This window comes from Nelumbo lutea, chromosome 3, assembly GCF_056320005.1.
Source record: "Nelumbo lutea isolate HS-2025 chromosome 3, American lotus-T2T, whole genome shotgun sequence".
In the NCBI taxonomy this organism is placed as follows: Eukaryota; Viridiplantae; Streptophyta; class Magnoliopsida; order Proteales; family Nelumbonaceae; genus Nelumbo; species Nelumbo lutea.
The window spans coordinates 52,369,607-52,387,049 of record NC_142686.1 but is presented as its reverse complement, the minus strand read 5'-3'; the positions used below and the strand labels follow the sequence as shown (position 1 = coordinate 52,387,049).

At 42.0% G+C, this 17,443-nt stretch overlaps 1 protein-coding gene across 7 annotated transcripts; it reads left to right on the top strand.

Moving 5' to 3' along the window:
• Positions 1-1,259: 1,259 nt before the first annotated feature.
• On the top strand, positions 1,260-16,265 carry LOC148864967 (uncharacterized). Of its 7 annotated transcripts, XM_088978287.1 has the most exons (7): positions 1,299-1,478; positions 12,886-13,038; positions 13,825-13,879; positions 13,995-14,047; positions 14,164-14,223; positions 14,305-14,617; positions 15,853-16,265. In XM_088978287.1, exons 5-7 carry the CDS (start codon positions 14,185-14,187, stop codon positions 16,053-16,055), a joined length of 555 nt encoding a protein of 184 aa, XP_088834413.1. In that variant the 5' UTR covers positions 1,299-1,478; positions 12,886-13,038; positions 13,825-13,879; positions 13,995-14,047; positions 14,164-14,184; the 3' UTR covers positions 16,056-16,265. The 7 variants fall into 7 exon arrangements, 5 of the variants coding, with proteins under 5 accessions (XP_088834411.1, XP_088834412.1, XP_088834413.1 ...); XM_088978288.1 differs by lacking the exon at positions 12,886-13,038 and having other exon boundaries at positions 1,393-1,478; XR_016109951.1 differs by lacking the exon at positions 1,299-1,478 and having other exon boundaries at positions 12,901-13,038; positions 14,305-14,355; positions 15,853-16,079.
• Positions 16,266-17,443: the final 1,178 nt, after the last annotated feature.

Below are 17,443 nucleotides of genomic sequence, written 5' to 3'. Positions count from 1 at the left end.
GATACCGTACATCATCGTATACACATGATCACCCAAAAAGAAAAACTGAAAGAGTTATATAGAGAAAGCAGTAGATGATGGTGGTGTTAGACTAAGAGTGAGCTAACGTTGCAGAGAGGGAGAGCGGCAGTAAGCTAAGATGGACATCAAGTGGGAGGGGGAAGAAACTTGAAAGTTAGTTACAGCTGGGGCTGAATTGGTCTGAACATGGTTTTTAAAACGAACCGGTCAGGGTGGCAAGCCCGTTATGATGAAAAAAAAAAAAATAAAAAAATTGAAAAATACTCAAAACCATTAACCGGCTGGTTCAACGGTTTGCTGACCAAAATCAACGATTTTTCTGATCCGATTGGACAGGTTAGCGTGGAACATATCATTTACATATGGTGTACTAGATCCTGACTCAGATAGAAGTTTGGGTTTTTTTCGCTTCCTTTATTTTGGGTTCTTGGAGGATAGCAGCGGCGAATAGCCTCTTGGGTTTTCATCCGGATTGTTGAGAGCTTGGAATTTGTTTTATTTTAGTGAGAAAAAATAAAATTAACAGTATGTTTTATTTTAAGGATAATTTTAATATTTTCAAAAATATTAAATGACATTTTAGATCACATAATATACATAATTGACAATCCATTAATAATAGATACTAACTTGTGGCATGGGATACTATTATATTGTCGCCATTTAAGTTGGAATACTAAATTGGCACTCGTCCGAAAATACCTATCGCGAATTTCCCTTATCCAAATGATTTATCGAAAACAAGGGAAAAAGAATGCTGAGAAAGACTTACATGACAACGGTAAGTAAGAAAGAAAGCTGAAGACTTACATGACAACGGTAGACACATCCCGGACCCGTAGTAGCCACGAATGGGTAAAGGCTAATTGGTGTCCACCAGATTAAATTTGACAACCACCGTTGTTTGGGTTCCCCTGAATCAGAGTTGATTGGAGATTAAACAAAAACTAAAGACGTAATCGGAGATGCTATTCTTTCTTCTTCTCTGTAATCTTTTATCTATTTGTAAGGCTGATGACTTTAATGCCCTGGATCATCTTGAACAGAAATGACGTCAGTGACCGGTATAAGAATGGCATATGCATGGACGACGTTAACGTCTAAGAGATTTAGGCATTTGTATAATTGATAAAGAAAATTGCGGGTATTTGGATGATTGATAAAAGAAAATTAAATGACAATCGAAGGAAATCTTTTCATATGCCACCAGGCCGAAGGGCATTAGTGTCTTTTTCCGTTGCGTCAGTTATTTGTTCCCTGCATGAAAGCTGAACAGGGGGGAGGGAGAGACCTGCATGCATGTATGGAGTATGAAGTCTGAACATTAGAGGGAGAGAGGATGGGTGGGAGAACACAAGGGAACTACAGATGCTTCACGATGCATCAGCCATGGGCTTCTTTGCTTGTGTATGGCATCAAGCGCATAGAAGGAAGATCATGGCCCGCTCCTATCAGAGGTAATATTGCCTACTTCATGGTCACTTGAATAAAACCCTATATTCCGTTCCTTGTTAGTTTGAATTTCGTCGAGTTAAAATTAAAGCCAAGAAAAATTTTGACTTCGAACAATTTTAAGATGGACGTCTCTTGAATTTTGGGGTAAATAACTAAATACGATCCAGCTATCTGAATATAGAAGGGCTATCCCTTTTATCTTGCCCAATTAGAGAGCTCGAACTAATCAATTGGTATCTTGGGGGCCACGGTTCTTTGTTTCTGGAATGAAATGTTGGGCGAGCCACGATTCCTGAATCGTGGTTTAGTATGTGACCAGGCTGGAAGGCTGGTTTTATAGATATACACAACTAGGTAGCGGGAAATGAGAGGAGTGGTGAAGGAGAACTGAGTACTTGGTTCTCGGTAGTTTTTCTGTTGATTGAGCTTGTTTCCATTTTCTATTTTGAGTTTTCCTGGTTGTGTCACAGTAACAAGTTGTTTTGCTAGATTCTGGATGAGTAAGTTTTAGCAAGTATAGGTGAATCTTATTGCACTGATAAATTTATGATGGTGGGGCTGAGATGGAAACCAGGTGGGCAAATTGATGGTTTACATGTCTGTGTCTTTGTCATAGATATCTGCGTTCCATCACTCTGTTAGCTTTTAGTACAACATTTGAAATGTCATGTATGGTATTTGACACTCCGAAGGAGTGCTCTTCAGGTTGGAAGAGGTAGTTCTGACATCTGATTATCACCCTAGCTTTCTTCCGCATTTGCCAACAATCCTTAAACCTTTTGACTGTCTTATGCTATTTTTGTCAGAGGAGGTTGGTGTTGTCAATTAAGTTCTGGCCTTTTATGGAAAATGCCTATAGTCCTACAAGGAACTTGTTGTTTGACATGCATGAAAGAAGGAGATGTAGGATGAGAGTCAAGAAAGTATCTGAATATAATTCTTACCCTTTCTAGGAAACAACAAAGGTACCAATATTACTCAGACATGCACATCAGCGGGAAAATCGAGGGCCTTTTGAAGAAGTAATGTGTAGGTGACTAAATGATGCTGTTGTATACAAACTGTTCAAAGAGAATAAATAACCTTATACTATAATGGCGAATCTAAAAAGATGTGGTATAGAGAGACATCCATTTTCCTTAAACTGTTATCCCTTCCTTTTTGATTCATAGTTCAAAAGTCATCCAGGTTCAGAATTACTAGAATCACAATTTATTAGGATTCCTTCTTGTAGGAGTTCCAAGCTCATGTACAAGTTACAGGTAGAACCTTGAAGAAGAAGATTTAGGAAGAAGTCTTAGGACATGATTTCTTGCTAAGTTGGTTACAAACATGGTTGTTATGGAGCTGGGCAGCATGGGCTTAGACTATATTTACCCACAAATCCTTGAACTACTGCTTAATGGGTAATGGGGAAAAAGAAACTTGGCAAGTTATCCCGGGGCGGGTTTTGGTCAATCCTTAGAAAATTGGGAATGCTGTGCACATTAGGAACACTGTTAATTAGATACTGATCCTAAAAGCCAGTTGGTTTACTTTGTCTGCTTAGATTACAAACTGAATCTCAGTCTGGAATGTCAAAGATGGTGCATACAAAGTTTGAGGCAATTATGACTTATTAGAACGAAGTAAAGTTTTATGCGCTTTCATCCACCTAACAAGGGATAAATCTTTGATGACTCTAGCGATGTTATTTTGAGCTATCACTCCTGAGCTAACAAGGGATAAATCTTTGGTCTGTGGCTATTCATTTACTTGAACATTTCTTTTTCAGTAAAAGAGGTTCTATTTTATTCATGCCCCTTGGGCCTTGACAGCCTCTTACACTAGGCTCCATTTGTTTCAATGTAAAATGGGTGGAAAATTTTCAGGTTGGAATGTTTCAACTTTCAACTATATTTTTGCACCTTTTACAATGGGAACTTTGTTTTCATTGCCATTTACATCAAAACAAATTAGAAGTGGTAAGAGACAAAGTTTTCACTAACAAATTAGCAAAATTAAGAGCTGAAATATTTCATTCTTAAAAATATTATGTCCATTGTATGGAGAAACAAACATAGCATAAGGGGAAAACTGCAAACATAGAAATTAATATGGAATACTAATATTTAGAAAGAAACAAGTAATAGAATAGGTTATTTGGTAATGTATATGATGCAGCAGTCTATACTGGAAAAAGCTTATGTCTTGCTTGAAGCCCAGGACAACAGCAATGCCTCATGGTGCTGGAAAAGCTTATGCTTTGTGATGGAGCTCTTGAGGAATGGTATTATTTGGCATATTGGGAAATGGTAGGAAGGTTAGAATATGGGTTGATGCTTGGGCTCCTCTGCTTCTCCATGGTAGAATCCCCTTGGGTTGCCCATCTAGCTCCAGGATCTTCACTGTTGAATTGTTGATGAACTTATGCTGCAAAACCCATGTAGATGGAACATGACACTCCTCACTTCCCACTTTACCCCAGAAGAAGTCAAGGCAATCTGTGCTATCCTCTTGAGCTTTTGATTGGGCGGACTGACTCATATGGTAGTGGGCGAAAATCGCACGTACACGATTAAGTTGGGTTATCACCTTGCATAGAAAGAATCCTTTACTCAGCACAACCACAACAATGGTCAGACTTAGACTGGTTATGGGCCCAATCTGTAGAGCCTTATTTGGCACATCTAAGTTACTCACAAGATTAAGAAATTCATCTGTAGAGCCTGTTGTGATGCGTTAGCAGTGGCAGCCAACCTTACCTGCTGTTGATTATCAGTTGCCTTTGATTGCCAGCAGTGTGATGGAGTGACTTAGGACACATTGCATGTTCTGCTCCATTACCATGTGGCTCAAGACACATGGCTAATTAGCCCTTTTGGCCTTCATTCAGATGAGGTGCAGGCTTCTTCCTTGCTGATGAGTGGGTCAGGTCATGGTTCAAGGAAGTGAGACCTATCCTTGATTATAGTTGGAATCATGTAACTTTAACGGCAATTATATGTTGGAAAGAAAAGAAGAATTATGTTTTTCGAAGGCAACACCTTTGACCCTCCAACATTATCAGAAGAAGCCTATTGCTATATGAAGATCTTTCCTGGAGGGTTCCTCAGCAACGACAGGCTCAACCAGTTTGGGCTTGAATGAGTTGTGGTCCCCACATCCAGATGGGTGAAAATCAATAGTGATGCTGGCTTTGACCACAATACGCTTCTAGCTTCATTGGTGTGTGTGGTCAGAACTAAGAAGTAGTGATGCTACTCTTATCTATGCATCTGGCTCCAAGCCCAAGGTACTCTGTGATTCATCTCAGGCAGCGGAGATCTTGACCCTTTGGTTTGAGGCCCAAGAGGTGGCCTGTCTGAACCTTATGTCTGTAATTCTTGAATCAGACTCCACGGACTTCATTTCAAGTATGCAATTCCCGGACAAGGACAAATTTACTACCTACTGCAACATTATTGCAGACATCCTAGATAGAAGTCCGATTTTTCAGGGTGTGACCTTTTGGCATGTCCACAGATAAGCCAGTTGGGTAGCCCATGCTATTACCCAAAGCCTTAAGTCGTCCCTCGCTTCTTTTGTCATTTCAAGCCCATTTTAACCTTGGGTTGGGCAGATTTGAAGAGAAGGAAGAATGGTCATCGTTCTTGTCTTGAAGGAAATTTATGGTAGAAGAACTGGCAAAAGCTGAAAGTGGAGTCTACTTAGTTTCTGTTATTTTGAAACTACTATTTATTTTTAACTTTCGGACTTACTATTTATTGCAATTTTCATAATTACTGTTTTAGTAAACTCATGGATTACTAGGTTTTGGTAATTTATGGTGTCTTTAAATTAAGTTGGTCTTAGTAGGATTAGGAAAGTATTTTTAGTAATTTGAGTCCTCATTGGAGTGTCTTTATGGGTCATCTATTGATTTATCTTAGTTCTAAAACAATTAGAAGTTGTTTTTGGTCAGTTTCTGTTGAGGACCCGGGAATAGGATCTCGTCACGGGGAAAACCTCCTGTTTTCCCTTGTTCCTTCCTGCTCTTGATGAACCTATCTTGGCGCCTCTGGTGATTTGTTCAAGAGATCACCAACTCTCCTAACTCACTTCTTTAACTGAATATTCGATATCCTCATTCAATAATGGTGTCTCCTTAAATAGGAGATTACAAGAGTCCTAATCTAGGGAGTCTCCTTGCTGAATAGGGAGACTTCCAGTTCTATCTTGCTAAGGATAAGATAAGCTAATCCTAATCTGATAGTCTACTAACAAGATAAGATAAGTGTAATAAGATAAGAACAAGCAAGATGATCTAATCTAATCTAGATAAGGCTGCTGTTGCCGAACTGGGTAGGATGAGAATCATTGAATCACTACTGCTGCTGGCGGTGGGTCAGGTTCCTATTGTTGCCGGCGGCGACGATACGTCTTCCCGAGGAATGCGTCCATAACATTACTCCTCTCCTGGACTATAGGCTTGTCCTCAAGCTCAAACTCCGGATATGTGGTGTGGAACTCTGCCAATGGGATCCATGTGGCTTCGGCCGATGGTAAATTACACCATTCCACCAAGACTTCAAGAATTGCACGATTGAAACGAGAGCGGGTGACAACTTTAGGTTGGGGAACCAGTTTGCCATCTTTCAAGGGTGGCAGGGAGGGGACTTGGTCCGGAGGAACACCCGTAAATGGCTTCAGCAAGGAGATGTGGAAGACATCATGAATCCGGCTGGTCTCTGGCAATTCCAGCTGGTAGGCCACACTGCCAATCTGTCGTAGAACCTTGAAGGGCCCATAGAACTTAGGGGCCAGCTTTGGGGCAGCCCTGTGGCGCAAGGAGCGTTGCCGGTAGGGCTGGAGTTTTAACCAAACAAATTGTCCTGGATCGAACGACAGTTCCCGGTGGTGTTTGTCATAGTTGAGCTTCATGCAGAGCTGGGTCTACTGTAAGCGAAGGTGGACGTCGGCTAGGAGGGCGTCGCGTTCTTGTAAGGAGTGATCAATTGCTTCCAAACGAGTAGAACCGGGCTCGTAGGACAGCAAACGGGGAGGATCCTGGCCATAAACGATGCGAAAGGGAGTCATGCAGAGGGAAGAATGGTAGGCTGTGTTGTAACAGTACTCGGCCCAAGGGAGCCAATCCACCCACCGTCGCGGTTGATCGCCTACGAAACAACAGAGATACATCTCGATTGTGCGGTTGACCACTTCCGTCTGACCGTCGGTCTGTGGCTGATAAGCTGATGAGTAGGCCAGGGTGGTGCCGTGTAGCCGGAATAACTCCTTCCAGAAGGCACTAGTGAAAACCGGGTCCCTATCGCCGACGATGGATTTTGGTAACCCATGTAAGCGAAAAACATGTGTAAAGAAGGCGAGGGCAATTGAAGTGGCACTGTACGGGTGTGATAGAGGAATGAAGTGGGCGTATTTAGAGAAGTGATCGACTACCACGAAGAGAACTGATTTGCCACCTACCTTGGGTAGTCCCTCAATGAAGTCCATGGAGATGTCGGCCCAGATCTGTGTCGGAATGGAAAGGGGCTGAAGGAGGCCTGTCGGGTGTAGGTTTTCCCATTTATGCTGTTGGCACGTGGAGCAATTCTGGACAAAATCTTGAATAGAAGTCTTCATACCTCGCAAATGGAAATCAGCCTGGACGCGGCGTAGCGTTTCTTGAACGCCTTCATGGGTGGAGTTATGGATGTTGGTGATGATGGTGGGAATCAACGGGGAGTCTGGCGGAAGATGGACTCTTCCCTTATATAGTACCAACCCGTCTTGAAGTGACCAATTGGGGTTGGCAGTGCCGGACTGGATCTTTTGGACCAAGAGTGACCACTCCGAGGACTGTGGTGCTGCCTTCTTAATGTCGTCAAACAGAGAGATCCGGGGTTGGGAAATGCCACACAGAGCCATCGTGTCTTCATCTTGCATAGACAAGGCATCAGCTGCGCGATTTGAGGACCCCGCCTTGTATTCCACTCAGAAGTCGGACCAGAGCAGTTTGCTAACCCAATGCTGCTGAGGGGAAGTGGTGAGACGTTGCTCTAACAGGTATTTGAGGCTGTAATGATCAGTTTTGACGACGAACGACCGCCCTCGCAAATACGGCCTCCAGTGCTGGACGGCTCGGGCTAGGCCGATTAGTTCGCGCTCATAGGCTGGAAGCTTCAGATGCCGATCGGCCAGTTTGCGGTTGAAGAAAGCGATCGGGTGCCCTTGCTGCTGTAATACGGCCCCGATACCTACTTCGGAGGCATCGCACTCGACTGTAAATTCGAGGGCAAAATTTGGTAATTGCAAGACTGGGGTGGAAGACAGGGCATTTTGCAGTGTCAGAAAAGATTCATCGGCTGCGTCGTCCCACCGGAAGGAATTTTTCTTTAATAGGTTGGTTAATGGGGCTGCCAATAATCCATAGTTCTGTACAAATTTGCGGTAGTAACCCGTTAATCCGAGGAACCCGTGTAAGGCCTTGGCTGATTGAGGCTTGGGCCATTCTTTTATAGCTTGAATTTTGGAACTATCAACTATCATACCCTGCCCATGGATGACGTGGCCGAGATAAAGAACCTGTCGCTCCCCGAAGGAGCACTTGGATCGTTTGAGGAGTAATTTCTGTTGGCGTAGGAGCTCGAAAACGGTTCGCAGATGGTGCACATGGTCAACCAATGATTTGCTGTAAACGAGGATATCATCAAAGAAAACTAAAACAAATTTGCGCAGATGGGGCTGAAATACCTCGTTCATTAATGACTGAAATGTGGATGGGGCATTGGAGAGACCGAATGGCATGACTAAAAATTCGAAGTGGCCATGGTGGGTGCGAAAGGCAGTCTTCTTCACGTCACCGGGAGCCATGCGAACCTGGAAATACCCAGACTTGAGGTCCAACATAGAGAAATACTGAGCACCATGCAACTCGTCCAGCAGTTCGTTCACAACGGGAATAGGGAACTTATCTTTGATCGTCCGGTCATTGAGTTCTCTATAGTCAACACAGAACCTCCACGATCCATCCTGCTTCGCCACCAACAGAACCGGGGAAGAGAAGGGGGAGTGACTTTTGCGTATTATTCCTTGTTTCAGCATCTCTGTACACTGTTTTTCTATCTCGTCCTTCTGTAGGTGAGGTTAGCGATAAGGCCGGACAACGACTGGTGCTGAACCCGCCACCAAAGGAATGTGATGGTCGCAAGCTCGGGGAGGAGGGAGTCCCTTGGGTTCTTGGAATAGATTTGAAAACTCGGCGAGGAGCTTTTCCATGGCTGCCGGTTCTGTCTGAAGTGCATGGACCTGTGGTGTCTTTTCTTTAACCCTGCAACCATGCCATGAAACTTGCTTCCCATTTAGGTGGATTGTCATTGTGAGTGCGCTGAAGTCCCATAAAATCGGGCCTAGGGTAATTAACTATTTGACCCCAAGAACAATGTCGAACCTGTTTCAAATGCTTCTATAGTAACCCGAACCAGGAAGTGAAGGACGAAGAAGAGGAAGAAGAAGAAGGAAATAAGGGTCTGTCGAAATCTGATGGACTACCCATCCAGTCGACTCCCTTAGTCTTTATTAGAGTCTAATAATCTTTTACAAAGACTAAATTGCCCATACTTAAGTGTGGGGTAGAGTACTCTAATAAAACTGCCACATAAGCAAACTACTTAACACACATAATATGACTAAACTACCCCTATTCGGCTCACTTTAACACTCCCCCTCAAGCTGGAGAATATATGTCATATAATCCCAGCTTGTTACATAGGTAGTTCACTTTCCCTGAGCTTAAAGCTTTTGTAAACAAATCTGCCCACTGATCATTCGAGCCCACATGTTCTGTACTTATCTCTCCAGCAAGAGCTTTTTCCCTCACAAAGTGGCAATCAACCTCTATGTGCTTCGTTCTTTCATGAAAGACAGGGTTGGAAGAGATATGGAGTGCAACTTGATTGTCACAGTACAATCTCATAGGTTTATCCATGTGAAACCCAATTTCTTTTAGGAGATTCCTCAACCACACTAATTCACAGGTAGTGTGAGCCATGGCCCTATACTCGGCTTCAGCACTGCTTCTGGCCACAATCGTCTGCTTTTTACTCTTCCATATCACAAGATTTCCTCCAAGAAATGTGCAATAGCCTGTAGTAGATCTTCTGTCATTCACTGAGCCTGCCCAGTTTGCATTTGTATACCCAACTACTTCAAGTTTTCCTCCTGGTTTATACAATAGCCCACGGCCTGGAGCTCCTTTCAAATACCTTACAATTCTAAGAACTGCATCCCAGTGAGGTATATGAGGGTTCTGCATGAATTGGCTCACCACACTGACTGCAAAGGAGATGCCGGGTCTCGTAATAGTCAGATAGTTCAGCTTTCCGATTAGTCGTCTATATCTTCCAGGATCTTCAAATACTTCTCCTGTATCACTGCTCAACTTAACATTTGGTTCCATAGGATTCTCAGCCGGTTTTGCACCTAACAGTCCCGTTTCTTTCAATAGATCAAGAACATATTTCCTTTGGTACATATTTACACATTGTTTTGATCTGGCAACTTCTATTCCCAAGAAATATTTTAATGTTCCAAGGTCTTTTGTTTGAAAATGATTTTGCAGAAATACCTTTAGTTTGTCAATCCCCAATTTATCACTGCCAGTGATGACAATATCATCCACATAGACCACCAATAAGATCTTCCCAACTTCTGAGTCATAGCTGAACACAGAGTGATTAACCTGGCATTGCTTCATTCCAAAACTCTTCACTACTTCGCTGAATTTTCTGAACCAAGCACATGGTGATTGCTTCAACCCATAAATTGCCTTCTTCAGTCTGCACACCTTACCATCCTCCCCCTGAGCAACAAACCCAGGTGGTTGCTCCATATATACCTCCTCCACCAGATCACCATGGAGGAAGGCATTTTTTATGTCAAGCTGAAACAGAGGCCAATCATACATATTTGCCAAGGAAATTAGTACACAAACAGAACCAATCTTAGCCACCGGAGAGAATGTCTCCATGTAGTCCACTCCATACAACTGTGAGTAACCTTTAGCAACAAGTCTGGCCTTCAGACGCTCTACACTACCATCTGGCAAGTATTTCACAGTATACACCCATTTACAGCCCACAACATGCTTACTAGGTGGGAGAGTAGTAAGTTCCCACGTTTGAGTATGTTGAAGAGCAGAAAGTTCCTCCTCCATTGACTGACCAGCAAGAAACGGTTCAGAATTGATCTGTATCGGCACATCCTTACAAATTCCTAGACTGTGAACTCTCTCACCATTTGCAACAGCTACCTGTAGTCGCGGCCGGAGTTCCATTGGTAGTTTCAACTGAAAGGCGACATGTTTACTTATGAAGTTGTGTGTGCTCCCTGAATTGACGAGAATGCGCACCGGTTGACCTGCTATCTGTGCCTGTAACTGCATGGTCTGAGAGGTTTTAATACCAGTGATCGCATGGAGAGAGATCTCTAGCTCGAATATGACGGGTTCTTCTCCATCCTCCTCTTGTTCATCGATGAGGAGGCAGAAAAGCTTCTTGCATCTATGTCCTGCCGAGTAGAGGTCATCACAGTTGAAACATTGGCCTCTCGCTCGGTGTTCTGCCATTTCTGCCCTGGTCAAACACTTAATGGGTGGAGCAGCCATGTTACTACCTGTACTTGTCACTGGTCTAGAGGCGGTGGTTGTGTGAGATTTCAGTTCCTGGCTGGTAGCAGAAGAGGGGGTCGTTGTTGCTGATCTTGGGGGTACCCATGAGTTTGGTGAAAGACCCACATTAAAAATTCCGCGGCTGAGCTGCAGCTTGCGCTCGAACGCGTGGGCTAAGTTCATGGCTGTGACCAAATTTGGGGGATTCTGCATCTCGACATCCACCCGCAGGGGTTCTGCTAGCCCTACTGTGAACATATCCACTTGCTGGTCGGGTCGCACGGAGGATGCCCTCGCGAGGAGGGTTTGGAACTGTCGCTGGTATTCAGCCACTGTGCCGGTCTTATCCCGGTCATCTGTTCGTTGATTCTGAAAAAACTGCTCGCAGCGATACAGCCAGCCTAAGGGGTCTCCGTTGCCGTTGTACGACGGGAATTCCAACCTGCTGTACTTGGGGATGACTGCGGCTCCTTGGCTAACGGACTGCTGTTCACCGGAAGACTCTGGCAGATCTGGTCGGCGGCCGTTAGCGGCTGTCCCTCCTTCAGAGTTCCCTTCCCTGCTAGAAAGGAATAGCTCCATCAGACGTCGCAGCTCCCTCACTTCGTCTTTGATTTCACGGACTTCGGAGCTGGTCTCCACGAGTTGGTGCTCGAGGTCGTGGATGGTAGCTGCTCCAGATCTTCCATGACACCTTGCTCTGATACCAAGTTGTTGAGGGCCCGGGAATAGGATCTCGTCACGGGTCAGTCCACGGGGAAAACCTCCTGTTTTCCCTTGTTCCTTCCTGCTCTTGATGAACCTATCTTGGCGCCTCTGGTGATTTGTTCAAGAGATCACCAACTCTCCTAACTCACTTCTTTAACTGAATATTCGATATCCTCATTCAATAATGGTGTCTCCTTAAATAGGAGATTACAAGAGTCCTAATCTAGGGAGTCTCCTTGCTGAATAGGGAGACTTCCAGTTCTATCTTGCTAAGGATAAGATAGGCTAATCCTAATCTGATTGTCTACTAACAGGATAAGATAAGAGCAATAAGATAAGAACAAGCAAGATGATCTAATCTAATCTAGATAAGGCTGCTGTTGCCGAACTGGGTAGGATGAGAATCATTGAATCACTGCTGCTGCTGGTGGTGGGTCAGGTTCCTGTTGCTGCCGGCGGCGACGTTACGTCTTCCCGAGGAATAAGTCCATAACAGTTTCCTAGTCCAAATTGGAGTTGTAAAGGGTGATCCGAGTTCATGTATTGAGTTTATAAGAGAGCCATTGTAATTGAAAAAAGAGGAGTGATGTGATGAAAGAAAGTTTGGATTAGTGAATTCTGGTTGTTGCCAGAAGTCTCTCTCTCTCTCTCTCTCTCTCTCTCTCTCTCTCTTTCTTATTTCTTCTCTTAAGCAATCTGTTTCTTTTCTATTTACCCTAACAGCAAGAGTTCCCCTCTTTCTTCTAATTTCTTACTTATTCTTTGATGCACAACAAGATCTCTACTTTTTTTCATTTCTAATCACCCACAGCCCTTCACTCACCCCACAAAGGCCACCACCGGATCCTAAATTAGTAGGACCCCTGCCCCTTCCTACATCAGCATCTAAAGACCGATGATATGAACAAAAAATCCCTCATGTCATCGTTTTCTCTATTATTCACCCATATTGCTAAGAGTTTTTTAGGATTTTGTACTTTAATTGCACTTGAGTACTTTTGTTTGTGAAAGAGTCGATTTTTTTAACCCTTTTTGTATTGCTGCTACTGAATATACAATATCTTGTCTTGAAGGCCGACTTTGGATTCATGCTGCTAGTAAGGTGCCAGATCCAGCTACAATTAAAGCAATAGAGGACTTCTACAGGGAGATCTATGCTGTGAATGGAATAACTGAACTGAAGTTTCCAGAACATTATCCAGTTTCCTGACTCCTAGGACTTCTAGGTATACGACCTTTTTTATCTAGAGGTGCAACCTGTGTGGGCCTAGGTTAACATCTGGGCCCACAGTTGGAATTCTTGAAATTGGGTACCCAGTTTGCACCCATTTTTCATCGAACTTTTGAAAATCATATCTTTTTGTATTTACTCTTTTTCATGTGATGTCTTAGTTACATTTTTTATTTTGTTTTGTTGTAAGAAACAATAAGCAGGTTTATATCAGTATTTATGCCATTCTGGGATATTCTGTGTTTGGTTTCAAAAAAGAAAAAGTGTATGTTAGACAAGCTAGAACTACCATCATCTGTGTACTCCACCAAGTTGATTTACAAGGCCATTCATGATTAAATACATAGGATATAGATAGTTTGTGGTTGTGTATTGTTCTTGGTGTACTCTGTTCCCATTTCAAAGGAGGATTCTTAACCTTCTGGTATCCTAAATCAAATAAATCAGCACTATTTAAGCTCTCTTATTAATGCATCTGATGCAGAAGATGATATGTTTATCTTGAGAGGAGGAAACATGCATTATTTCAGCCCACTTTTTGTTATTGACCTGTTTTCAAAATAACCATGCTTTTGTTCTCGTTTTGTCCCTGAGAAACTAGTAATAAACATTACTTAAATATGTGTTTTAATTACTTTTCTATACCGTATGCTGAAATTTCTATAATTGTTATTTTGGTATTTTAATGTTCTAAACATTGGAATGAACTCTGGGTTCAAATATGCTGTAGGAGAACATCTAACATTCCTTCAAATTTCTGATCTACTTATGCTTGTAACAGGTTGTGTTGTGTTAAATGTGAAGAACTGGTATGCTGGGAGGATTTGCCTGAAGGAGTAAGCACCAGACTTTACTTTCTCCTTTTTTCCTTTTGAATTTATAAAATTAAACGATGCCAATAATAAAACATGATATGATATTTCCTTGCCTTAATATTGAGCTGTTGTTTAGAGGTGAGGCTAGAAGGACAAAGAGACTTCTGCTGGTTGTGTGAAAATCCAGAGGTAAATTCTCATACAACCAGAACCTTGCAGTTGCTCTTAGAGGAAGAATTTAATACTTCTTTCTTTTTGCATATCTGTTCTTGATTTGTTGAATCATTTCTTTCAATCAAATGCAGAAACTAGTAATTCCATTTGAGATGAGAGGGTATCAAGGTGTTTATAACTTGGTAAAAAAGGTAAATGAACCCTCTTTTATATGCTGTGTAAAACATGGAACAACTCTTTTTCCCCACTTCTCACTTTCTCAATTGTTCCAGATTTATGAGGCAGCAGTCCGAGGTCTTTGTCCAGTTGAAGGTCTGCTCCCAGTAAGGTTTCCACTTCCAGATCCCCGAGATCCTTTCTCCCTGAATCCAGGATCACTTGTCCTTTCCTTTACTGGTTCTAAGTCATCTGAAGAGAAATCACCAAGTCTCACCGTGGCCATAGCTGGTGCACGATCTTCAGCTCTGCTGTTCTCAAAGAAGGATCAGAAATCTCCAACAAATATAGCCCTGGAAAAAGATATACCTTATTCCACAAGAAGTAAATCAAAGAACCAAATTATAGAACAGGAGGGTAGTCCATCTGGTAATTTAGGTGAATCTTGTAAGGGCTTTTCGCCACAAACTTATGAAGAATATAGCATTCACAGAGGTGTTACAGAAATAGTATTAGCTTTAGTCAAGCTCGTCCTAAGGTTTTCACCTATCTCTGTTGAGTGATTTCTGTAGTTGGAAATCCATGCATTTTTCTGTTAGAAATTTAAGTTATGGATGATGTATTTATCCATATCGATCTATCTACACGCATAGACACACAAATGTGTTTATGTCAAAGAGAAGAGATACAAATATTTATCAAAAAAAAAAAAAAAAAGAAGAGATACAAAGGACAAAAGTTAACAGGACCAAGACAACAACAATAACTACATCGGACAACCTGTTCTATGTACAGAAAGGCCATACAAATCCATTCCTTTTGATATCATTATCTATTTCATGTCTATATGTTGAGTTTTCTTGAATCTAAATATAATTACAACAGGCATTAGTCAATGGATCAGCATGATAGCAAACTGTCGATAAAAAAAGAAAAAGAAAAAGAGAGGGAACACAGAAAATGATATTGGATTATATAATTAGATTCAAGGGGCTAGCAGAAAACAAGATACATGCAATGGCCATGCATGAAATGAAGTAATAACCCTTAAAATAAATTGTGGATGTAAGCTCGTGACAAATTCATTGCCCCTTTGATACACTCAATTTTATCCGTCCTAGTCTTTTCTCCTCTCAATTGGAAGATCTTCATTTTGGCTTTTGATGAACATGCCATTTCTTAATTCCCAACATTTACTTCATAGACTGCTTCCTTGAATGTGTTCAGTTTTACCCATCCTAGTCTTTGCTTCTACCCATCTCAGGACTGCTCCTTTGCGCCGCATTTATGTGATGGAAACATTATCATCTTCATTCTCCAACATTTTGCTTCCTAACACTTTGTCAATTTCATAACTATTCCAAAAGAGAGAGTACATTCTGTTTTTCTTTTGTATCTATAGCCATGGTCATCTAACAGAGGCGTTCAATTTGATAATTTAGTGCAAATTTGTGGTTTGATAATGCATCTGCAATGTTTGACCACTGTATGTATCCATATGAAATTTCCTGAAGCATATTGTGGATGAATTCAGAATGTGTCAGGTTAACTGAGGTGGAGAACGTGTATCTGGCCATGTTTCAGATTTTTATTTTCTCTTATCAGAATGCTGGTTACTTTTATGAGTTAAAGTTTGCTTTCTGACTGATTGCATGTATTTTCAGATATTTTCTGCAGCAAAAAGAGGGGTGAGTCCAGTACAAGTATGACCTTTAAAAAGCCTAGACATCAGTCCCTACCCTTGGGAGAGAAAACTGAAAACAACTCCAACTCCAAACGCACAGTGAGAATAGTGCTTGGTTGGTACAATTTGTATGTTGTAGATGTGTCTGAAATGACCCTCAACTGCTGCAGATTCTTTGATTAATTGGAGATGGAGTTCTAAATTATCTAACTTGTTCATATTTCCTCATTATTTGTAAAATGTGTTAAACTGATTGTCTCAGGACTCTTCAAGAGTTTGATTTTTGTTTGTATCAGTTAATTGAAATGATGAGCACAGATTCTTTGATGAAGGGTAGGTCTGCAGGGCTCTAGCCTGATTTTGAATTGTCAAATGATGCTGTAATTCCTTGTCTCATTGTTGCCTAGATATGTGATTTGGCATTTGTAAACACAAGGGCAAGGGATGCCCATCAGAAGTAACAGTCTGAATTTTTAATGTTTATCATGCCCCCGAAGTGGAAAATTCTTTCAATGCCTGCAATTAGCTGTACATTTAGCAAGTAGAATAGAAATGAGTTAGGTCACTCAATTTGGATGGTTTTGCTTTTCAAAACTATGCCCCATCCCATCCTTCCAACATGTTTGGTTAGGCGTAAGCTCTAGAAAAGAAAGAGGCCAAAATGAACTGTTATCACATTTTTCTTCCTGATTCCCTCCAAAAGTCAGGTCTCTAATTGAAACTGGTCCATGCTTTTGGTACATGCCTGCATTCATACATAGTGTTCTTCTAACCTACTCCCAAGCTTGACTTATGTCATGTTTATGGGGCCTCTCCACTGCAGCCCCTTCAACGTACATAGTTGCAACTCCCTTATAAAATACCAGAAGCCATTCTCTTCTAGTTCTAGTAAATTCAAACATGGCTATCCTTACCCACTTTATAATGTTGCTTCTTGGAGTGATGATTCTAACTGCTTCCCTAACTGCCACTCTCTCTGAGGCTAGTCATCAACCTCCAGAGGAGAAACTGCCCGATTCAGTTCACAAGCCACCGTTGAAGATGAAGCAGGTACTTATAATTAAGAAGCCACTGCATAAGAAAAAGCTGCCTCCGGTTGAAAAGCCTCTGCATCATGGCCACCATCCAGGAAAATTGCAGGGTGCCATCGACTGGCACAATCAATCAATTCCTGTGCCCAAGCTAACCGCACACAGGCCATCGATCTCTGAGAGCAAACCTCCTAAAGTAGAGAAGCTGCAGAAGCCACCATTTCATGGTCACCACCCTGGTAATCCTCACATGAAGGATGTGAAATACATGCTCAAAAGCAAGCCACTGCAAATGATGAGACCACTACTTGTACCATATGAGAGGCCAGTTCACAAGAAACTGCACTTATCTGCTTCAGCCATCCATCAACATCAATTTGGTTGATACGAGTATGGATTATGGATAGATGAGAAATTATAAAATAAGAGGTTGCATTTGATTAGGTGTTCTTTAGGTTGTTAGTGGTTCCCAGAATAAGCAAGTCTTCTAGGTTTGAAAATTTCATGTTATTTCCAGTATGGTTTCACAGGGTGTGTGTT

Bases quoted from the DNA above. Each gene is read 5' to 3' on its own strand.
- LOC148864967 (XM_088978285.1), top strand. From the start codon at position 1,390: ATGCTTCACGATGCATCAGCCATGGGCTTCTTTGCTTGTGTATGGCAT. The intron at 13,880-14,163 runs GTAAGCACCAGA...AATCAAATGCAG, and splicing joins GGGAGGATTTGCCTGAAGGA to AAACTAGTAATTCCATTTGA. The intron at 14,618-15,852 runs GTAATTTAGGTG...ATGTATTTTCAG, and splicing joins ACAGGAGGGTAGTCCATCTG to ATATTTTCTGCAGCAAAAAG.